The sequence below is a fragment of the Chlorocebus sabaeus genome, chromosome 26, assembly GCF_047675955.1.
Source record: "Chlorocebus sabaeus isolate Y175 chromosome 26, mChlSab1.0.hap1, whole genome shotgun sequence".
In the NCBI taxonomy this organism is placed as follows: Eukaryota; Metazoa; Chordata; class Mammalia; order Primates; family Cercopithecidae; genus Chlorocebus; species Chlorocebus sabaeus.
The window spans coordinates 23,996,937-24,019,420 of NC_132929.1; the positions used below are offsets into that span (position 1 = coordinate 23,996,937).

Genomic DNA, 22,484 nt, shown 5'->3' on the forward strand with positions numbered 1-22,484 from the left:
ATTCTGCTCAGAATGATTGCCACAACCTTCATGACCACCCACATCACCTACCCAGTGGACACCAGGATCTCCACTTACCAATTCCAGTGCAATCCCAAAGCCATCTGCCACGGCGCTTCAGCAATCATTCATCATATCTTGTTCCCTGACCCCATTTGCTCCATCCAGGAAATCAGACTGATTGGGATGGCGTTTGTAAAGGGGAAGGAGAGAAGAGAGAGGAAAATGCCCTCTCTGCCACCCTAGCAACTGGGAGTCAACGAGAGAGGCACTAGCGTTCTTGGGGAAGGTAGAAAAATAAGTCCATCCCTGGGGACACTCAAACAGATCAGGCCTGCTTTTGAAAGGCTTATTGATACCAGATCTGAAAGCTCTCCCAAGACACTCAGATTACTGCTTTCATGACTACAGGGCTGTTTCTCTAAAGGCAGCAAGCAGGCATACAGAGATCTTCACAAGTCTTACAATGATTAAAAAGGGGTAAAATTACCCAAATCACCAATAATTCATCTCAATATCTTCTTCCACCTATTCTACCCTATTTCCATATCAAATTGACTTACTGAGCCATCAATTCAGCTAAAAGGGAAGTCCTATTGATTGCTTAAAATATCTGTTTTAAGTCTTGTGGTAGATAGAAAAATGGCCTTCAAGGATGTCCACACCCAGATCCCCGGAACTATGAATATTATTACCTTACATGGCAAAGGTGACTGTGCAGATGTGATTAAGGTCACCAACCTTGAGATAGGGAGATTATCCTGGATAATCTGGGTGGGCCCACTCTAATCACATGAGTCCTTAAAGGGAAGAAACTTTCTCAGCTGTGGACATAGAACCAGACAGGTGGCAGTGGCAGCATGAGAAGAATGCAACCTGCTGTGTTGGCAAGGAAGATGGAAGAAGGAGGTCACAAAGCATGGAATGCAAGCAGCCCAGCAGCTGGGAAAGGCAAGAAAATGGATTCTCCCTCAGAGCCTCTAGAAGGGACGGCGGCCTTGCCAACACCTTGATTTTAGTCCAGTGATACCCATGTCAGACTTCTGACCTAAAGAACTACAAGGTAAGAAGTTTGTATTGTTTAAGCCATCAAGGCTGTGGTAATTTGTTACAGCAGCAATAGAAAATTTGGACTGTGTAGTCTTCATCACCTCAAGCTTGGATTAGCACAATAGAAAATTTTCAGTTTCCCCAGCCTCCAGCCTCTTAGTCTCCAAGTCATCTTGGAAAATATCATTCCACTAAACTCTTGTCATATATTACTCTACTCATTCTACTCCCCTGTTCAAGAGCCTACAAATGGCAATATTTCAAACTAAGCACCTCTGAACATCAGAAGATCCACTGTGGTGTCCTCTTTGGGCCTGCCAAGAGGGGAAGATGGGAGGCTCACCATGCACCTATTTTAATAGCAAAAGCTCTGCTCTGTTCTACGCTGTGTACTTCAGAATAAAATTAGACTGAAAGAATGGGTTCCATTGCTTTACAAGTATTTCACCTTAAATATAAACTTCTTGGCTCAATTTTTAAGGCCTGCACAATCTCACCCTATTCTATTCCTCTAATCTATGAACTCCTTTAGTCCCCAAAAGCAATCTTTCACATCAAGCAGGACAATTTACTCACAATACCTACAAATAGTTATGTTCCTATTGATACCCACACCCTGAAGAGTGCAAATACTGAAGCTTAAAACCATTCAGTTTCTCTCACCTCGGAGAAAGCCTTTCTATTCACCTCCAGGCCTTTTTTTTTTTTTTTTTTTTTTTTTTTTTTTTTTTTTTTTTTTTTTTTGAGACAGAGTCCCCCTCTGTCGCCCAGGCTTGAGTGTAGTGGCGCGATCTCGGCTCACTCACTGCAAGCTCCGCCTCCTGGGTTCACGCCATTCTCCTGCCTCAGCCTCCCCAGCAGCTGGAACTACAGGCGCACGCTGCCACGCCTGGCTAATTTTTTGTATTTTTAATAGAGACGGGGTTTCACCATGTTAGCCAGGATGGTCTCGATCTCCTGACCTCGTGATCCGCCCGCCTCAGCCTCCCAAAGTGCTGGGATTACAGGCGTGAGCTACTGTGCCCAGCCACCTCCAGGCCTTTTTGCACCCAGAAGTCAACCCAACTTCCCTATTCCCTCCCTGCCAAGTAAAGTCTACCTCTTCCACTCCAGGGAGCATTTACAGGTTAAGCATCCCTTAACTGAAATGCTTGAGACCAAAAGTGTTTCAGATTTTGAATTTTTTCAGATTTTGGAATATTTGCATATACATAATGAGTTATGTTGGGGATGAGACTCATGTCTGAAGGTAAAACTCACCTATGTTTCATATACATATTATACACATAGCCTGAAGTTAATTTTATACAGTATATTGAATAATTTGTGTATGAAGCAAGGTTTGTGCATATATGAAGTTGATATACATTGAACCATCAGAAAGCAAAAGTGTCACTATCTCAGCCACCCATGTGGACAGTCACCTGTTGTTTGGCATCACCATCATTCCTGACTTTGAATTGATAGGCAACCAATAAGCAATCATTTTCTTATATTTATTCACATATAAGTACTTAGTAAAAAATATGACATGCCACTAATACGGTGAAAAAAATGTGTTCAGGGTAACTAAGTGGCACAATAGCAGCACCAGAACACCTGTATCATCCATTAAACAACAGCAACCACAAACAATGACAGGCTCTCAGTTTCCACCTACAATTCTGTGTTTTGATTGAAAAGTTATTTGTACACTGTAACCCCTTGGGAATGGTGAATAAACACTGTGTTTTGTGTCTAAGTCTTGACTGCAACCAGTCACATGAGGTCAGGTGTGGAATTTTCCACTTGTGGTGTCATTTGCTGCTCAAAAACTGTAAGATTTTGGAGGATTTTGGATTTTCAGATTAGGGATGCTCAACTCACAGAGCTATAAGGAGTCACTGTGTATCCCAAGGGAATGCCTCTCCTATCTCATGAGTCACTTTCCTCCAGCTTATTTGAGAGTCAATTTGTTTTAAGGTCTAATTCTACATTGTTGCCTAGTTTCTTCTCAGAACCATCCCCGTTTAGTCCCCCCAGGTCTCCAAACCCCCACTCAGATGGGGCCTCTGATCACTTCTGTTGATTACTGAGGGGATTCTAGGATTTCCTTTAGCATAATGTTGTCATCATCAGGTTAAAATCAAAGGAAGTGTGATTTTTGGAGAGAATACTCCCATTCTCCACTTTATCCCTTCTTAGCCTAAAATGCCACTAACCTTGTATGCAACATGCTTTAATGAAGGTTTGTAATAACTGAAAGGATCACAATGTAGATCAAAAACAAAAATGGAAAGAAAAAGTAAAACTGGATGTCAAATTTGACTGCAAACAAAGATCAAGGTTAAATGTTAAAAAATTTAATCGCAAAGTTTCCAATAGCTGCCTGTTCTTCCTGGGGTAGTTCAATTCAACAGGTTGAATGATACACCTAATGTTCTTTCAAATAAATGTTATTTGTTGATACAGTTAGCTCAGGTTAGTTTCTATGACTTACCAGCAAAAGACTACTAATATATCCTTTACAAAAAATGGTTTTATGGCCAGATGTTTGGAAAATGCTTCCAGAGCACATAGCACCAGCTTGGAAATTCACAATGGTCATTAAAGACGCTGAGAAGTCCTGCAATACAGAAATCACTTTAACTAGTTAAGCCATTATTACCAAAGGGTATGTCCCAAACTTTTGTCAGTGGGAAACTTCCATTACCATCCTACAGAACTTATATTTAACTTCAAGGAATATGTGAATACAATAAATGCATGGAGGCAATCACATCGTTATTCCAAAAGAATTTGCCAATTCATCAGACTGTCTTGGCCACATTTCATGTAGCATTTTATGAATAATTTGCATTAACATATTGATTAAAAGTAAAAGGGATAATACTTTTGTTTTTGAGGCAGAGTCTCACTCTGTGGCCCAGGCTGGAGTGCAGGTGGTGCGAGCACTGCTCACTGCAGTCTCGACTTGCCAAGCTCAAGCAATCCGTCCACTTCAGCCTACCAAATAGCTGAGACTACAAGCGTGTGCCACAACGTCCACCTAATTTGTTAGGTTTTTTGTTTTTGTTGTTGTTGTTGTTTTTTATGGAGACAAGGTCTCACTGTGTTGCTGGTCTCAAACTCCCAAGTTCAAGCAATTCTCTCGCCTTGGCCTCCCAAAATGTTGGAATTACAGGCATGAACCATCACACGCAGTCGGGATAACACTTTTGAAATGCCCTTCTTAGTAATCCAGGGTTTTTTCTTTACTTACCCTTTGTTGCTCAGAATATGAGAGGGTGAGATCAAACAAGTTTGTAAAGAAGAGAAGGTCTATAACCAACAACAAAAGACAGGAAACAGCAGAAAGAAAGGATATGGCAGAGAAATCTGACTAAGGATCTTAGCTTTCCCCTGCTACCCTCCTCACCTCTCCGGAGTCAAAAATATGGGGGAGTGGGGTATTTGTTGCTCTCCTGAAAAGTTTTCAAGCCCTTTAAAGAAACCCCATGATACAGAAATATGTTTAGTGATCTGAAATGTATTCCCAAATGAAAATATTGCAAATGAAAATATTGCAAATAATGAAAATTATTTCTTACATTAAGAAATAATTAAGGCATGTGATCAAGAATACACATTAATTTTGCAACAGCATTTTACAAGAAAAATGTCTTGATTCCTGTTATGGACTGAATGCGCCCCACCCTCCCAAATTTAATGTTAAAGTCCAAACCCCTGGTGTGATGGTATTTGAGATGGGGCCTTGGGGAGGTAATCAAGTTTAAATTAAGTCATAAGGGTGGGGTCTTAATACAAGGAAAGACCACATGAGGACACAGGAGAAGGTGGCCTCTGCAAGCCATAAGAGAGCCCTTAGCAGAACACCACGATGATGGCACCCTGAGCTGGGAGCCTCCAGAACTGTGTGAAAATTAATTTCTGTTGTTTAACTCAGTCTATGGTATTTAGTTATGGCAGCCCAAGCTAAGACATAACTAAGATATGTGTAAGTATTTCAAAGGAAGAATATCTTGATTCTTGAGCTTTCACAAAATGGGTTAAAATGTTCCTAGTTCCCAAATCTCTGATGCAGTAATTGCAACTTAGTGCCCCTTAGTTATAATATAGATTTCCAGACGTTACTTGTTTCTGACATTGAGTCCATATTTACCTTTGTTTGGTTTAATATAATTACACACAGGAACATTGCTTGAGCTTCCATCACCATACCTTGAAATTTATGAGCCAAAGATCAGGCTGAAAGGTAACGAATATTACTGAAGATGAACTGAAAAGATTCCTTGGGCAGACTGATTGGTCAATAGAAGTTTCCAGGGTTTTCATCACCAAACATATTTAACAATCAAAATACATTGGGCAGCCTACCAAATCTCAATGTTTGCCTGTTACACTGCTTTACCACCACTATGAAAATTGTCTGTGTGGTGGAGTGAAACCAGTTCTGCTACTCTAGCCAGATGGAGCCCAACAATTAACGTCTGAACCAGGTATAAAGATGGTCTGTATTATATGGTTAATTTTCCAGTCCAATTGGATGCCCTACAAAGATGAGAGAGGAGACACAATATGAAGAGATCATATAAGCCAGAAGAGACAGTGGGAACTTAGAGCTGATTTAGTTTTTGAAGAGCTTTCCAGTTTAGTCCATGATTCCCCTGCCCCTAATTCTTTTCCCCTTAGCTAATCTTGCACAATTAAAACCGGCAAATATATTTCTTACATTAAAATTTATATTAAAATTTCACTTTACATTCTACAGTGTTTCAGCCTTGCAGCCCTGTTTAACTATTGGGACATCTTTAGGGACTTGTTTATTTAATAGTCTCAGCATAACTGAGAAATAAGCAAATACTCTGAATGCTGCATGGTCTGCAGTTACTCTTTTTAAAATTATTTTTCTTTAAGACTAGTCAAGCATAGTAGTGAGAAGGGGAGAAAGTAGAACAAGGAGTTTCAGATCAAACTCCTGACTGTGAAAAATCAGTTGAGATAACTCACTACCTTCGGGCCAGCCATGCAATTACTCTTAATACAATTGTACCACAGATGTATTGCCAAGAACAAAGGCCCTGGCTCTGCTCCTATATTTAAGGTAATGGAGCCTTTATTAAAACAGTCCACAGTATAGTATACTTGGTAAAGCTGGTAATATTGGTTAAATGTGACATAACTCTTTTCAGGATGTCTTGACCCCTGCAGATTCTCCAGAAATCAATCCCCTAGAGCAGCGGTCTTTTACCAGGGGTGGGCAACGGAATCACCCTGGAGATTTTGCGTAGTCAGTTGGTGATGGGGCTTGGACATGTGCATTTACCCTAGCTCTTGTGATGATTCTCCTGTGTACTCTGGCACTTAAGACATCTGCTTATAAAAGGTAATTCTTTTTCTTTTTTCTGAGATGGAAGTTTTGCTCTGTCACCCAGGTTGCAGGGCAATTGTGTGATCCAGGCTGGCTCACTGCAACCTCCACCTCCTTGATTCAAGTGATTCTCCTGCCTCAGCCTCCCAAGTAACTGGGATTGCAGGCATGCACCACCACACCAGGGTAATTTTTGTATTTTTAGTAGAGACGGGGTTTCACCATGTTGGCCAGGCTGGTCTCAAACTCCTAACCTCAAGTGATCTGCCAGTCTCAGCCTCCCAAAATGCTGGGATTACAGGCATGAGCCACCACGTCCAGCCTGTTTTTATTTCTTCACTTCATAAAACTCAATGATGCTTTAAAATGAAATAACAAGTCTTTCTCTGGACTGTAATTACAGAACTTTTGTCTCCTGGTGCTTCTACGCCATTAGCATAATTCACAGTATGCTTTTCATGGTGATTATGTTTGTTGAGAGATTGGGTATTCAGTGTATTAGGCAGAACTATAGTTGTGAGTTTGTGGCTTAAGTATTCTGATCCCTTTGAGCCTTTAGTCCAATGAGGCAGTCATTTGTGAGCAAATGTCTCTCATGTGAACACTTTAAGTAAATAACTGGAGAAACTACTCCAGCAAAATAAGGGAGTAAAATAATGTTGGCTCAAAATGAGGTCGAAAAGTTGCAGGGCTCGGATCGTGTTGCTATAGGCATAAATCTGGCAGTCCTCAAGGTGTAGTAATATTTAACGTCCAGAGAAGGTAGTGTATATTCCATAGCCTCATGCAAAGGACTTTCAACAACGAAGAGGAACCAGTTAAGGAGACCGAAAAGGTGGGGCCTGTATGAAAAGGCACAGCAACGAATGTAAAATTTCCCCAATAATACTCTAATAACACTTCTACTTGTCATTTATCTAAAACTGTCCCACAGTTTAACTTTGAAAATTCAAAACCATTCAATTCAGCTCTCAGATTTGTGTGAGAAATAACGATATACTTGCAGCTCAGAAAAAGAAAAACAACTATCTAGAAAGTGACTGCTTTATCCCCCACTGTAAACTATACCACTGCGGCCCGGGATCCTTGTTCGACTCCTAGCCAAGGCGTTCCCGCTGCGTTTCTGTTGGGTTATCCCAAACCTGATAGAATACTACCGCCCTCCCTGCCTCCGGTCGAATAAACACTACAACGTCTGGCACTCGGTGCTGAAAGGAAATCGGGCGCGGTGTCTTGCCCAGTCTGGGGAGCCGCACCGGGTGCAGTAACTGTCACCGGCACCCACATGCGGTTCCGGCGCTTAGGGCGCCGCTGAACTCAGAGCCCGGGAGTCATGGCCGCTGGCGGTGACGCCGCAGGTAAGTCAGCCCAGGAGCAGGGCCCAGGCCTGGTGGACTCTCGGAAAAATGGGGGCCCGAGCAAACAAGAAGAGCGAGGGCAAGAGGCGTAGGCACCCGGAGGCGGCAGCAAGACTCAGAACGCCAAGGGCACCGTCTTCCTAGTGCCCCAGGGCCTGCGCCGCCTCTCCACGCCCCTCGCACGGCGGCGACTGCTTCCGAGGTCATGTTCCGGGACGCGCGCGTCTTCAGGGTGGAAGCCTGGCGCACGTCCGGAGGTGCCGAGAAGCCAACCAGCCCAAACTCTGGGGGAAATGACTCTCCTCTGCCCTCGCCCCGCGCTCTGCTACCATTTCCTTCCGTCTCTGCTTCGCTCAGCGATGCAAAACGCGCGAGGCGCACGGCAGAGGGCCGAGGCCGCGGGACTCTCCGCGCCAGGCCCGCCCCTCGGCCGCGCAGCGCAGCACGGGACGCCCTGGCCGCTGTCCAGCGCTGGCAGTCTGAGCCGAGGCTGTCGCGGAGCCAGTACAGCCGGGGCCGCGGGCTGGAAGGGCGAGCTTCCTAAGCCGGGGGGATGCCCGGCGCCCGGGCAGGGTAGGAGAGCAGCGGGCAAAGGGCCCCGGCCGTCCGGAAGGAAGCCCCGCGGCTTGAGGCGGTGGGGGAAGTAGGCCGGCGGGCGGCCCCTGTGCGCGCGGCGGAAGTTCATTAGGGTCCCCTGGAGGGGGGGGGCGGCTTTCTAGTGTGTGAGGGCGACGCCCCAAAAGCTGTCCCCCAGCGTCGGCCCTACGCGCTGAATGTGGATGGATGACTGGGACCCAGTAGTTTCCGATCCCAAACCTGCTTTCCGAGAAGGGCTTCTAACCCAAAATGTGAATCCCGCCTCCCCTCTCGGCCAGAACTGTGGACTCGTCCCGGAGGGGGCGGTGGGTGGGGCGGAGCTGGCGGGAAATTTCGGTTTTGGCGGGTTCCCTGCGGCGCAACTCATAGTGCGCTCTCTTGTTCCTCGGGCGCTCTCCTCGCTCGCCTTCTGGCTTTACCATGCCCTGCTCTGAAGAGACACCCGCCATTTCACCCAGTAAGCGGCCCCGGCCTGCAGAGGAGGGCGGCATGCAGCTCCGCTTTGCCCGGCTCTCCGAGCACGCCACGGCCCCCACCCGGGGCTCCGCGCGGGCCGCGGGTTACGACCTGTACAGGTGAGCGGGGACCTCCCGGCGAGGAGGCTGGAAAGGGCCGGCCATCCGCTGCCACAGCTAGAAACAGTCATCGAAGAGATCGCAGGAACACACTAATTATAAATAGAATTTCAGCCTTTTTCATATTGAAAATTTTAGCTTTCATCTTTGGCATAAATTAGAGATTTGGGCAAAGACTGCAGAATAAGTAAAATATACGGCGTCTAGCAAGGCGTTACTTTGCAACGTTTATTGTGCCCTTCCTAAATAGAAGATAGAGAGGAAGGCACATGGTGGCTTTCGAGTGGCCTGAGGGTGATGCTGTGCTCAATAGAAAAGCCAAGGTGTGAGCCTAGATGTGAGCGTGAAAACATCTAAGAAGGATGAACAGAGATGCATCTGCCTTAAAAAGTTATTTTCTATACATTCATCTGGCCCCAGGGCGGAATTTCAGAAGGCATCCGAATACGAAAGGCAGAACTGCCTGTAATACTACCACACTTCATTTCTACAGCACGTTTTACCTGTACTAAAAACTTTCCTTATGCTGTTGTATTTAGTCCTCACAACAATCCTTAACTAGATAAGTGTTACTTTTTACGCAGGCGGGAGTTTGTGAAGAGCTGAATTGATTTCCCCAGAGACTTGAAGATGATACCATTTTTTATCCCGAATTTTGGGCTTTTTTTTTTTTTTTCTTTTGACTACTGTGCCCAGTTCTAAGAGCCATTAAGGTAGGAGAAAAGTAATGCTGAGAGGGAAGGAGAGTTTATACTAAATCCCAAGCATTGGGATTTATTTTAAAGTTTCTCAGGTAATTCAAACATGAGAACTATTGGTTTAAGCACAGAAGAGAAAGTAGTGCATGATGATAGCAACAGAAAAGAAAGGAAAAGGAAAGTAGGTATGGACAATTGCAGCTGGAAAAACTACGGTCTCTTAATTTTAATGAATAAAAGAGTGGTGTAGTTTGACTAGACCTTTCCAAAGTATATTTTGGAGCACTTTTGAGTCCTAGGGGAGTCCTTGATTTAAGATACCTTAAGTAGCCTCCTAATAAAATCAGGTGACTTTCTGTAGACTGAAATAGACATGGAAATAATGTATCTGTAATAAATTAGGCCATAACTATTTAAAGAGGGATTTCAGCGAAAGAAGGGGAAGTATAGTACTGCTTTACCAGACTTAATGAAGTTCTCCAAAGTAAACTTCTGGTTCTGCTCATTGTAAGATCTCTTAAATTTCTACCCAGCAGAGGGCCACAGTAATAGCAAGAGTAGCAGCATTTGCTACGTGGATCTTAGAGACATTCTGTTCCTAAACAAAGTCCATCTCCAGGGACTGTTCACAGTGATCAGCTCTCTCCCTCAGCCGGGAAATTCATTGCCTAAGCTTGGCAAACCACCAAGCCCCACCTGACAGATATAACACAGTTCTTTATCCCTCTTATTTTGTCCACCCATTTTCTCCTTTCCTTCTGCAGATATTCCCTAATCACATAAATGATTGTGAGAATAAAATGAGTTAATATATGTAAACCAGTTAGAACTGTGCCTGGCACATAGTAAAGGCTTAATGATAACTAGTATTATTAGTAATAATAATTGGCCTTTTTTCTTTGTTCTTTCTTCATTTTTTTTCCTTTTCAAACTATGGTAGTAAAGCATCCACCTTTGAAAGTTTGCCTATCTGCCCTTTCATGCTAATAAGTACCTCAGTTTCCCAATAAACTTTTGTTCAGGGGCAAACATTTACAATGTTGACATCTCTTCATACCACCAAAAATATTCACGGAGAATTATTTTATCTAAAACTGTCATTTTAATAATAAAATAACCACCTCTACCTTCTTCATAAACTTTTAAGATGAATTGGGAATTCATCATAGCAAGGTTGATTTTAGAAACTAAAGTTGCATTAATTCATTAAATATATTGAAAGCAATTTTATATGCTTGGTCACAAAGAAAATATGAAAATGTTATAAATAGATTTGCAGTTATTTTCTTTCAATATTTTCTTAGTGCCTATGATTACACAATACCACCTATGGAGAAAACTCTTGTGAAAACGGACATTCAGATAGCGCTCCCTTCTGGGTGTTATGGAAGAGTAGGTGAGTCATTTAAGAAACAGGTAACTATTTGTCAAGTTCTCCTTTGTGATAACGTTCTTCATGTTTCATTTGGGGTAATAAGCAGGCAATATTGCTTGGGCTGTGTCTAAAAGAAGCACCATTTGTGATAGCAAATGCACTGTTTGAAAGTCTTTATTTACATCTTTGCTTTGCCTCTTTTTGACCCTTTTTTTCTCCTTCCTCACTGGAGCTTTTAGGCTCACATTGGCCTAGAAGGCTGTTCTCAGAACATGGCATTTTATATTAGGAGAGTAAAACTTGGGACCTTGTTGGTCCCAGAGTGTGTAAGCCTACTTAACCTTTTCTTGTTTGGTCATGGGGTTAGGGTAAGGGATACTCTTCAGTGTTGTAGAGGCTTTGGGAGGAGGTAGGACAAAATGGAGTACAAGTCAACAGGTTTGATTTTTCTGGAGCGGATCAGTTGTTACCAGACAGTTCTTTGCAAGAGCATAAGTTCTTTTTGACTAACCAGAGTAAACATAAAGGAGTCAATGGAGCTGTGACGCCCTCCTCCAGGGAAAGGAGTGACTGGCACTATCTTATTAGCCATGAGTGGGGAAACTGCCAGTACTTCAGCCCTTAAAAGATAACAAGATGGCCTCTCATCTCATCTCTTGGGCATCATTGACTGCATTTTTTAGAGTTTTTTCAGGGGAAGGGACAGGAGATGGAGTGAAATAAAGGTTAGTATAGAAAGAGGCAGCATTATTGACAAAGTGCCTGATTTAAATTATTCTAAAATAAAATACTAGTTAGGATAATTAATTATAGGCCTAATGCTTGAGTCTGCAATAATAAGGTGTAACCATAGCTTTTTATTTTTTTCAGTTTTTAGGATTAAAAAGTATACTAGTATTGAATCATTGAGACTTAGTTTTTGGCATTTTTAGTTAACTGATATTAGCCTGTTTATCTTACTCTGGTTCGTGTGTTTCCTACAGGCATGTCTTTTGGCATCTGAATCATGAATAGTGGGGTCCCAAGTTGTAGGCTATGCTCTGCTACTATTTGGTTAGGTTTGTTTCCATCTCCCTTCCCCTTCCTTTCCCTTCCCATCTACATTGTACATGTTGTGGTTTCCCATCTTAAAACCAAAGTCTTCTTCCTCAGTAGTGTTCCTGCTGGCCACACTCCTCTTTCTTCCCCTTTGAGGCTTAACTTCTTGAAAGAGCAGCCTACAGTTGTTCCCGTTTGCTCACCTTTCAGCTCATTCTAGCAGTCCTTCTCCCCTGTCTGCAGCACCAAATATTCTAACTGAAGTCACATGGGAGTGGTTTAAGTTAGTTTTGAATTAAAACCTTGTAGAATTTTCCTAAACTAGTCTTTCCAACTTTGGTAATGCAGTATGATGAATATATATTCTTTAATTCAAAACCGTGTGCTAAAGTTAAGATGAAGATGTAGATATTACAGGTGAAGAGAATGACATGCTTAAATTGCGTCAGTTATCTCTGGTATAGCCCTTCCCCCTTAAAATAACCAATGTCTCCTTTTTTGTTTTTTAGCTCCACGGTCAGGCTTGGCTGCAAAACACTTTATTGATGTAGGAGGTAATACATTTCCTTTTTTATTCTGTAAATGTTTGCAAGCATTTACTTTGTCTTTGTTTAAAAGGTAATATTCAAATGACAGATTTTATTTTTAAGAAAATAAAATGATTAGAGGAAAGCTTGTTGTTATAATATGAGGAGGCAAAGCTTTGTGGTTATTTTAAGCAATTATATTTTGCTTAACTACTAACTTAATTTTTAAAATAATTATTACCTGATTATTAATGACTTAGATTTAATGATGTAATAATTAGGTAATTATTTAAGCAGCAAGAGTTCTAGAAAACCCAAGGCTATCTTGTAAGAATTTTCTTCATAAGAGAGCTATCTGTCTTTAGCAAAATATAACAAGAAAATCTTTCCCTGAAGTCAGGAGAGAAAACACTTTTCTCTAAATTTGTCAAGACAGTCCTCTATGGTACCTGTTTCCCTTATAATAAAGTCTTTCTCATGTCTCCCAAAGTTAACCCTACCTCATGTGGTACCTTTCACGAAGAACCTTCAGTGTCCTTTGCTAACTACTCTTGCTACAGAGCTACTCCTCTTATCGTAAGGAAACTTATATTTTCCTGATGTGGTTTCCTTGTTTCGGGTCTCCCCCAGCTGGGATCCAGACCCCACTTAACGTGGTCCCCACATACTGATCCTTTATCCCATCAGTAGTGAATGTTTCATTTAACAAGATATCTTGGCCCCACATAAGTAGGTATGCTAGATCTCCTCCTCCACCCGTTTTTACAGAGCTACTTTATATAGCTCTGGCTTAGAAATGAGCCCACGTGGTTATGTGGTTAAAAACTGGAGTCTCTGTGTGATTCCAACCCCCTCATTCTTTCCACTGCAATTAAGTGTGAAGATTACCCTGCTGTATCCCCCTCACCAACTAAACATGTCCTGACTTTATTAAACATTAGCTCACTTTTATGTGCCACTGCAAGGGCTAACTAAGCACTTAATGACACCTGGCTATCCTAGACCTACTCCTTAGTCAGACATTTGGTGGGCGTGGTGTCTCCATAGTGTCACTAGGTGGTGCTGTTGGCCAAGACAGGACCCCAAAAGTTCCCAGTTCTTAGGGACTAAAGGGGAGCTAAGTTTTACAAAGCAGGGATGGACATGGACAGCCCACTCTCGGGTTGAGGATTCCTTGGGCTCTGTAAGTTATGCTCTGTAAGTTGACCTTTTACAAGGTCAACTATGGTCATTTGGGACTGTAACTTAAGAATATAAATGATTGTATATATTTTCAACGAAGTTTCAAATGATTGTGCAAGGAACAGGAGCTTTGGAATAACAACTGGATTTAGGTCCCAGCTCTGTCACTAACTAGTTATTAACCTTTCTGAACCTGTTTCCTCATCTTTCAATGGAAATTGGTGTGCCTGCCTCTGAGAGGTGGGAGGATTCAATGATAATATGTATAAAATACCTAATACAGTGCTTGGCACATATTAGATTCTGTGAGATATAATTTCTGTCCTTAGGGACTTCACAGATTGTTTTTATGTGGAAACTTTTTCTTTTTTTCGACTTTGTTACTAATTTTTGCTCTGTTTAAAACAACTTTCTGGAAAAAAATTCATGTAAAAGAATGGAAAGTTAGTTTGCCTGGTGGTTGGTATGGTATTATTCATAAAATTACACTGTGGTGTGTTCTTGGATGCAGAGAACCTTAACAGTCTCCCTTAGGCACAAGTTTATCATAATTGGCAACAGTTTTTATTTCTGAAAAGAGATGTTGTTAGAAATCCCAGGCTGTAAATAAGGGTCAAAGGGAAAAGTTGAGCATTCAGGATTCTGTTCAGAATTCACATCTGGTAGGTGTGGATAGTTCTTCACTAAAAAAAGGTTTCCAACAAATGACATGCCAAACTCTTGACACAGTAAAACTTTTGCCTGAAGTCAGTTAATCACTCTGCCAGTTCCAATGCATGATTTTTCCAGTGATAACTTCAAGATACTTTCTACTTTCTCTGAGGAAAAATGTCCCTGATACTTATATCCTGTAGGCAGAGAAGGCTTTTCTTGAAGGTCAAATGGCAATTGGGTGGTAAATGAATTTGGAACTACTGAAAGTTTTATACCATCAGCATTCATGTTAAAAAAAAAAAACTGTTGAGGGCCTTTTCTTCTGCCATACGTTTGAATTGACTTCAAACTACTTAATTTCTTTTAGTCAGTTACAGGTTTTTCACATTTTCTTGGCCCAAGTGTAAAGATCACCTGTCTCTAGAATTCAAGACACCCAGTCATTTGAGTAGTTCTGATAGGACTACTTTACAGATACAGCAGAGGCCTTTACAGAAAGAGAATGTTTTTGTATGTTAGAAGATACTATAAAGCCAACAAGCAAATATTTACAATTTCTATGAAAAAGAAAAATGAGGGAAAAAAACATGAACAAAATATAGATGAGGACGTGCAAATGTCTAACAAATGGGAGGAAAAAAGTCCAGCCTCACTAGTCATCAGGGAATGAAAAGTAAGGCAATGAGATAACCATTTTGTACTCATGATATTGGCCAGAATGTAAGAGATTGTTGCCATCAGATATTGGCAAGCATTTTGGAAATGGGCATTCTCCAATATTGCTGATGGAAGTTTGAATGGCTACACCTTTTTTTGCAACCTATTTGATGAAAATAAAAACCATTAATGTACAAGGATATATTTAAAGGGCTTCTTTATTTTTTATAGGAAAATGTAAAAGCAGCCTGTGTCTAATATTATGTAAGAGAATAGTTACATAGAAACATATGGTACAGGTTGGGCATTGTGGCTCATGCCTGTAATCCCAGCACTTTGGGAGGCTGAGACAGACAGATTGCTTGAATCCAGGAGTTTGAGGCTCATTTGAGCAACATAGGGATACTTTCTCTCTACAAGAAATACAAAAATTAGGCAGGTGTGGTGGTGCCTGTGCACCTGGAGGCTGAGGTGGGAGAATCACTTGAGGTTGAGGCTGTAGTGAGTTGTGATCATACCACTATACTCCTGACTGGGCTATAGAGTGAGACCCTGCCAAAAAAAGAAAGAGAAAAAGAGATACCATATTTCCATATCTTGTATCTAAAAAGAATGGCTAACATTTACATTTATTAATCTCAAAGGATAAGTAGAAAAAAAGTAGTATGTAAGATATTTCTGTAACATTAGCTATCTCAGGGAGGGTAAGAGAATATTATAAGCTTTTATTTTATATGTATTTGTATTGTTTTGGTTATTTAAAAATTTTCGAATAAAGTAGAAACAGAATAGTTCAGAAGTCAGTCAGTCCATATTGTCTTTCTCTAACTCATTCAAGATAGATGAATTACTAGCCTGTACCTCAGAATCTCCCAGCATGGAAGTTCTCTAGCCTACTGTGGCCATTTTTTCTAACATGGAACAACATGCTATGTTGAGGGATTTCTTCATTAAATCTAATTTAAATTGTCCCTGCCGTCAAAGTTTTTTCCATATAGGTAATGTGGAAAACAGCTGGTTTCATCTTTATATCAATTTTTTTCATAAATATTGAGGTCTAAATTAATGGTCAACTGACAGTGGAGAAATAAAGCAGGATTTGGTAATTCAAATTGGTCAAGTTCAATAATTGATTGTTTCCTTCAGGCCAGACAGGAGATGAACTGCCTTTGCTGCTTTTCTGCCCAGTTTTATACTCACTCTTCTCGTAAAAGTATCGCATCAGGAACCTTTTAAGAAGTGCTTAAATTCAGATTCACTTGTCCCTAGTAATTCATTCATAAAGCACAGGGGTTCATTTAAATGTATGTTGTAATCCATTCGGAAAATCTAAAATGTTGTTTTTGCTGAATATGGTGGACCTAAGCATTTGCTTTTTTTCCCCCCTTATATGAGAAAATTGAAAGGATATGCTTTGGAATTACCTTTGTTCTTAAAAAATGGTGGGTGGGTATGTTTTGGGGTTTTTTTGTTTGTTTTCTCAGCTTTCAGATAACGAGGAGTGTGGGCAAATAGCATTACTGCCCATTGAGCTGAACACATGATTATTTTTAGTTCCATATTTTTTCCTTCATCAGGGTTTTTGTTGGGGGTAGAATATTAATAACAAGTAAGATGTGACATGGAGCTGTATTCAGTTAGATTCACGTGAGTCCTATCAAGCCTTTCACAAACTGAGGGGAAAGAATTACATGTATAGCAGGAAATTGGGAGTGGGAGAAGGAAGGGAAGTGACTGCTAATAAGGCAGGGGATTTTCGGAGGGAGGGTAATGAAAATGTGCTATAATTGACTGTGACGATAGTTGGCCAACTCTGATACATTATAAACTGTGGAACTGTAACACTTTAAATGGATAAATTGTATGCTTTGTGAATTATTTATCAATATAAAAAAACAAAAAGGCCTGGTGCACCTGTATTATCTGTGCTTGTGTTTATGGAAATGTTTTAAATTATTGGCTCAAAGATAAATGCTAGCAAGTCTGGTAAGTATAACTCTCTGGGCTATGGCAGGGACCTGGCTCAAGTCCCCCCTGCAAAGATCTTCTGCTGTGTTCATAATCTCAAAGAAGTACTAATTACACATATAAAGAAGTACTAATTACACTCAGGAAGCCTATGTGCTACTGTCTTCTGAGAAATCATGCTCTAAGAAAGGATGGTGGTTCAAATTAAAAGGAGAGGAAGATTATGAACTGAAAAGTTCAGGTACATTTTTAGCGTACAAATGGAACGTTCTAAGATTTGCAAGACTGCTGCTTAACAATGTCAGCGTTGACTTATTCCACTGCAGAGCTTTAGGCTTTTTTACATTTTTATTTATGACTCAATCGTATTTCAATCTGGGTATTAATGGGAAGCTGATACCAGGAAAAGCCTTTAAAACCCAAATTGTAATTTCCTCCTAGTCTTTTTGGCAAGTGTGCAGTGGGTAGATAGTAGGTTGGAGATGGTCATTGCTACTCCCAGCTTAAAAGAGGAAATGGTTGCCATTTGATAAGGAGTGACAGGTTGGAAAATTAGGGTGTGTTTTCTAAATTTTTATTTGTATTTTAGTAATATCATTTCTTGGTTTTAGGCTTTACATAGTACCAGGGCAAGATTCACTTATTCAATTGTAAGAATACAAATCTCAGAGCTACATAACAATGATTTTGAGATCTTACACCTCTAGTATTCAGATAGCAAAAATCGAGATATTATTATTATTCTTTTTTCTAGCTGGTGTCATAGATGAAGATTATAGAGGAAATGTTGGTGTTGTACTGTTTAATTTTGGCAAAGACAAGTTTGAAGGTATGTTAAATATATACATTCACATAATTCTAGTGAATTTTCGGAGTCATGTATGTGTAAATAATATTGACTCTTTTAATTCTCATTGAATAAGACAGGATGTGGAGAATGTCAGTAATATCAATAATAAACTATTCTTTCTTTGAAGTCAAAAAGGGTGATCGAATTGCACAGCTCATTTGCGAACAGATTTTTTATCCAGAAATAGAAGAAGTTCAAGTAAGTATTACAAAGGATGATAGAGAATAAGTAATATAACATCTTAAGTGAAGAAATATGTATAATCTTGAGTATTTAATATGCTGTTTGTAACTAAATAGTATATATGACTAAACTTATTTTAAGCAAATTTAAAATACTAGTTTTAAGAATTTCTTAAAATGGTTTTCATGTAGCTATTATGTAGTATTTACTTTGCATAATAAGTTATTTAAACATACTGTGAACTTCTAATATTAGAATTTTTAAAAGTTACCCAATATTCTAATTTATGGAGCTTTTTAGAATTTAATTTTCTTCTTTCTGTAATCTCCCTTTTGAAAAGATGATATAGCAAGAGGAGAATTCTGGCTATATTTTTCTTAGGAGCTGGAGAGGAAAACTGAAAGAGACTCAAAAAAACGGTGAAGCTTACCACCTTTCTATCTGTCTATCTTTCAGGCTTTGGATGACACCGAAAGGGGTTCAGGCGGTTTTGGTTCCACTGGAAAGAATTAAAATTTATGCCAAGAACAGAAAATGAGAAGTCATACGTTTTTCTTAAAAAAAAAAAAAAAGTTTTTGCTTAAAGTGTTTTGGTGTTTTGCACTTCTGTAAACTTACTAGCTTCACCTTCGAAAAGTACTGCATTTTTTACTTTTTTTTTTTTTTTTATGGTCAAGGAAGAGATCATAAAAAAATAAAACACAAAGCTTTTTGTGTTTGGATCAAAAAGAAACTTTGTTTTTCTGCAATTGATGGTTGTATGTAAATCTGCTTTGTGGTGACCTGATGTAAAGTGTCTTCTTAAAGTCAAATGTACATCAATTACAGATTTAAAAAAAAAAAACCTGTATTTAACTCAAATGATCCCCCTTCAGCAACTTATTTTGCTTTAATTCCTTTAAATCTTAAGCAATATTTTGTATTCAGTAAACTTAAATTCTTACACAAGGTACAAAATCTTGCATAAGCTGAACTAAAAGAAAATGAAATGAAAAGGAGAGATTAAAGGTATTCCTTGTTCTTCCTTCTCTTCACTAGTTTAAAAACTTCTTTTTAATCTTAAGATTCTTTGTGATGAGGGTGAGAGAAGAATCCTCAGTTTATTTTTCCACTATTAATCTTTCTTTTGATAAATCCTCTATTGACTGGGTAGAGGTATGTTTGTGAAAGACATGTAACTTGGGGATTTGCTACCTTTGATTTGTTCCCCTGAATTTCATCTCATCAGGCAAGTTGTACTGGTTGTAGCTATGAGTTTCCCTAAGTGAAGTAGCAATAGGCTGTAATCAAGAAAATATGCCATTTATAGGGATAAGATAAATGAAATAATACATACTTCGGCCACCAGGTTTTTCTGTCTCACATACATAAGCAGCATTTCATTGCAGATACGGAACTGATTCTGTGGCTTAGCTTGATTGACATCTTTTGGAAGTTTCTGCTAGTGTGCTTTCCTGTCTTTACTATGTTTCTCAAATTCCTTTGTGTCAGGGTTTTTTGGTGTCACTTAGGTTTTGTCCATCAGATTCTGAGACACCAGGCATCATTTTGAGGGTGTGGGTTATACACATGGAGTGTTTCTGGAACTATCAGTTTGCTTGGCCACCCAGTTTGTGGAAGCACAGGCAAGACTGTTCTTTTCTGGTGATTCTCCAAGACATTTAATACCCTGCAATGTAATTGTCCATCTATGGGTCACAGTTCATTAGTGAGTCATGAAATCAACTCACTGGGACATAGCCACCATTTTTGTGTACTAGGTTGGGCTATAAATTATTTCTGTTGTCAATGACATTTAAATGTTTTTCTGCTAAACTAACCAGAATGGATTCTGTTTTGTGCACCTGAACTATGATCAATACCGAATAACAGTTGAGTAAGAACAAACAGTATTACATGGCTACCGAGAAATATGGTCTTAGTTTACACTGTTAATATTAGTTACCTCTTACAGAAAGTCTGCTGTAGGCCGGGCACGGTGGCTCACGCCTTGCCCCAAAATCCTGGAGGCCTCTGCTATGATTCACCTATGGGAGCCTGCCAAAGGCTCCAAACAGCATCCCTATCTGCCACTGTCACCTCAAGCACCATTGGATCTGCTGGGTCGTATGGCCCAAGTGGCAGAGGAGCTTGCACAGCAGCATGGACCTGTTGCAGAGCCTTTTGTTCTGGATCCCACTCAAAACTGGCAGCCTTTCAGGTCACTCGATAAATGAGCTGGAGTAAGACACCCAAATGAGGAATGTGTTGCCTCCAAAATCCAAATAGGCCCACTAGGCGTGTTTCTTTCTTGGTTGTAGGAGGGGCCAAATGCAGCAACTTATCCTTTACCTTAGAAGGAATATCTCAACAGGCCCCACACCGCTGGACCCCTAGAAATTTTACTGAGGTAGACGTTCCCTGAATTTTAGTTGGATTTATTTCCCATCCTCTGGCACACAAATGTCTCACCAATAAGTCCAGTGTGCTTTCTGCTTCTTGCTTACTGGATCCAATCAGCATAATGTCATCCGTGTAATGGACCAGTGTGATAGCTTGCAGAAGCAAAAAGCAATTAAGGTCTCTCCAAATAAGATTATGACACAAAGCTGGAGAGTTAATATACCCTTGAGGTAGGATAGTAAAGGTATATTGCTGGCCTTGCCAACTGAAGGCAAATTCTTTTTGATGGGCCTTATGGACAGGAATGGAGAAAAAGGCATTTGCCAAGTCAATGGCTGTATACCAGGTACCAGGAGATGTGTTAACTTGCTCAAGCAATGACACCACATCTGGTACAGCAACTGCAATTGGAGTCACCACTTGGTTAAGCTTATGATAATACACTGTCATTCTCCAAGATCCATCTGTCTTCTGCACAGGCCAAATGGGAGAGTTGGATGGGGATGTGATGGGAATCACCATCCCTGCATCATTCAAGTCCTTGATGGTGGCACAATAATCTCTGCAATCTCTCTAGGGATTCAATATCATTTCTGATTTACTCATTTTTTAGGTAGAGCCAGCTCTAATGGCTTCCATTTGGCCTTTCTCACCATAATAGTCCTCACCCAGTCAGGGACCAGTGTGGGGGTTCTGCCAGTTGCTCAGTACGTCTATGCCAATTATGCATTCTGGCACTGGGGAAATGACCACAGGATGAGTCCAGGAACCCACTGGACCTACTGTAAGTCGGACCTGAGCTAAAACTCCATTAATTTTCTGACCTGCATATGCTCCTCCTTTAACTGTAGGACCATAATGACATTTTGGGTTCCCTGGAATCAATGTCAGCTCAGAGTTAGTGTGCAGTAGTCCCCAAAATGTCTGATTATTTCTCTTTCCCCAGTGCTCAGTTACCCCGGTAAAAGCCAGAGGTCTCCTTGCGGAAGGATGAGAGAAAGATGCACTGCATAAATTGTCGGTAATAGAGTGGGGTCCTGCCTCAAGAGAACCTGGCCTCCCCTTCATTCAAGGGGTTCTGGGTCTGTAAACTGGCTCAAGTCTGGAAACTGATTGAGGGGCCATGATTCTCTGTTTTTATAATTCAAATTAGTCTTTTGTCCATTAGACCTAGAAGTGTTCTGTTTGTATAATTTAGGTAGGAATGCAGTAGGCTTCCTATCAATTTCATTTCTAGGAACACTGATTAATTAGCCAATGCCAGAGCTCTACACGAGTCAGACTATTCTGATTGCCGCTTTGCCTCTGCTGTCCATTGTGGTTACTACGTCCACCTTGCCTTTGATGGTTGAGTGCTGCCACTTGGCCCCTGCCACCTCAGGATCCAATTATTCCCATTGTATTTAAATTTTGTAGTTGAGTGGCTGCAGTTCCCACCGTTAGATCTAACATACAGAGAAGAGCAATTACAGGGCTCTTCAGAGATGCAGATACCGTCCTCACAAATCTATTTCACAAGACATTGGTCAAGGGTATATCTTCTGGACCCTCCCAGCTGGGAGGAGTAGGTCTAAAGTGACTAATCCACTGCATCCCAATCTCCCTAAGCTTTTGGATCCCTTCCATTAAACCAAGGGAGATCAGGCATTTCCAGCTCACTCAGGGTGGGCCAACTTTTAATCCATATTTCAGCTAAACAACAAACTATAAAAACCTTTTTTAACTCCCCAAGCAGCAACGTTAAATGCAGAGTCCCTACTTAGTGGGCCCACATCAGTAAATTCAGCCTGATCCAACTCTATGCTCCTTCCACCATTATCCCATACACTTCATATCCATCCCCATGCCTGTTCTCCAGATTGCTGTTTATATAAATTAGACAACTCAAGCAGTTCTTGAGTGTAGAGCACCTCCTAATGGGTCACATTCTCAGCCTCACCTGTAGGGGCTTGCTGGGACTTCAGTTTAGTTATAGGTCTAGAAGCAAACAGGAGCGGTGGGGGTGGCTCCTGAGACGAATCAACATTATTTTGCCTGGAA

At 40.8% G+C, this 22,484-nt stretch overlaps 1 protein-coding gene and 1 long non-coding RNA gene across 6 annotated transcripts in view; one reads left to right on the plus strand and one right to left on the minus strand.

Moving 5' to 3' along the window:
• The window catches only part of LOC103245672 (uncharacterized), a 117,879-nt gene that overhangs the window by 53,509 nt on the left and 41,886 nt on the right, over window positions 1-22,484 (minus strand). For 2 of the 3 annotated variants that reach the window (XR_005244316.2, XR_012091486.1), the window contains exon 1: window positions 3,530-7,608. The exons of the other annotated variant lie outside the window; for it this stretch is intronic. This is a non-coding gene — a long non-coding RNA (uncharacterized lncRNA). Of the gene's footprint in view, window positions 1-3,529; window positions 7,609-22,484 lie in introns of those variants that run through there. 3 annotated transcript variants of the gene reach the window in all.
• Window positions 7,661-19,397, plus strand: DUT (deoxyuridine triphosphatase). Of its 3 annotated transcripts, none has more exons than XM_073012150.1 (7): window positions 7,661-7,758; window positions 8,792-8,930; window positions 10,933-11,024; window positions 12,551-12,595; window positions 17,784-17,858; window positions 18,007-18,077; window positions 18,519-19,397. In XM_073012150.1, the coding sequence occupies exons 1-7, from the start codon at window positions 7,734-7,736 to the stop codon at window positions 18,573-18,575; spliced, it is 504 nt and encodes a 167-aa protein (XP_072868251.1). In that variant the 5' UTR covers window positions 7,661-7,733; the 3' UTR covers window positions 18,576-19,397. The 3 variants fall into 3 exon arrangements, with proteins under 3 accessions (XP_072868251.1, XP_072868250.1, XP_008014903.3); XM_073012149.1 differs by lacking the exon at window positions 7,661-7,758 and adding an exon at window positions 7,947-8,015; XM_008016712.3 differs by lacking the exon at window positions 7,661-7,758 and adding an exon at window positions 8,052-8,331.

Bases quoted from the DNA above. Each gene is read 5' to 3' on its own strand.
- DUT (XM_008016712.3), top strand. From the start codon at position 8,052: ATGACTCTCCTCTGCCCTCGCCCCGCGCTCTGCTACCATTTCCTTCCG. The intron at 11,025-12,550 runs GTGAGTCATTTA...TTTGTTTTTTAG, and splicing joins TGGGTGTTATGGAAGAGTAG to CTCCACGGTCAGGCTTGGCT. The intron at 17,859-18,006 runs GTATGTTAAATA...CTTTCTTTGAAG, and splicing joins TGGCAAAGACAAGTTTGAAG to TCAAAAAGGGTGATCGAATT.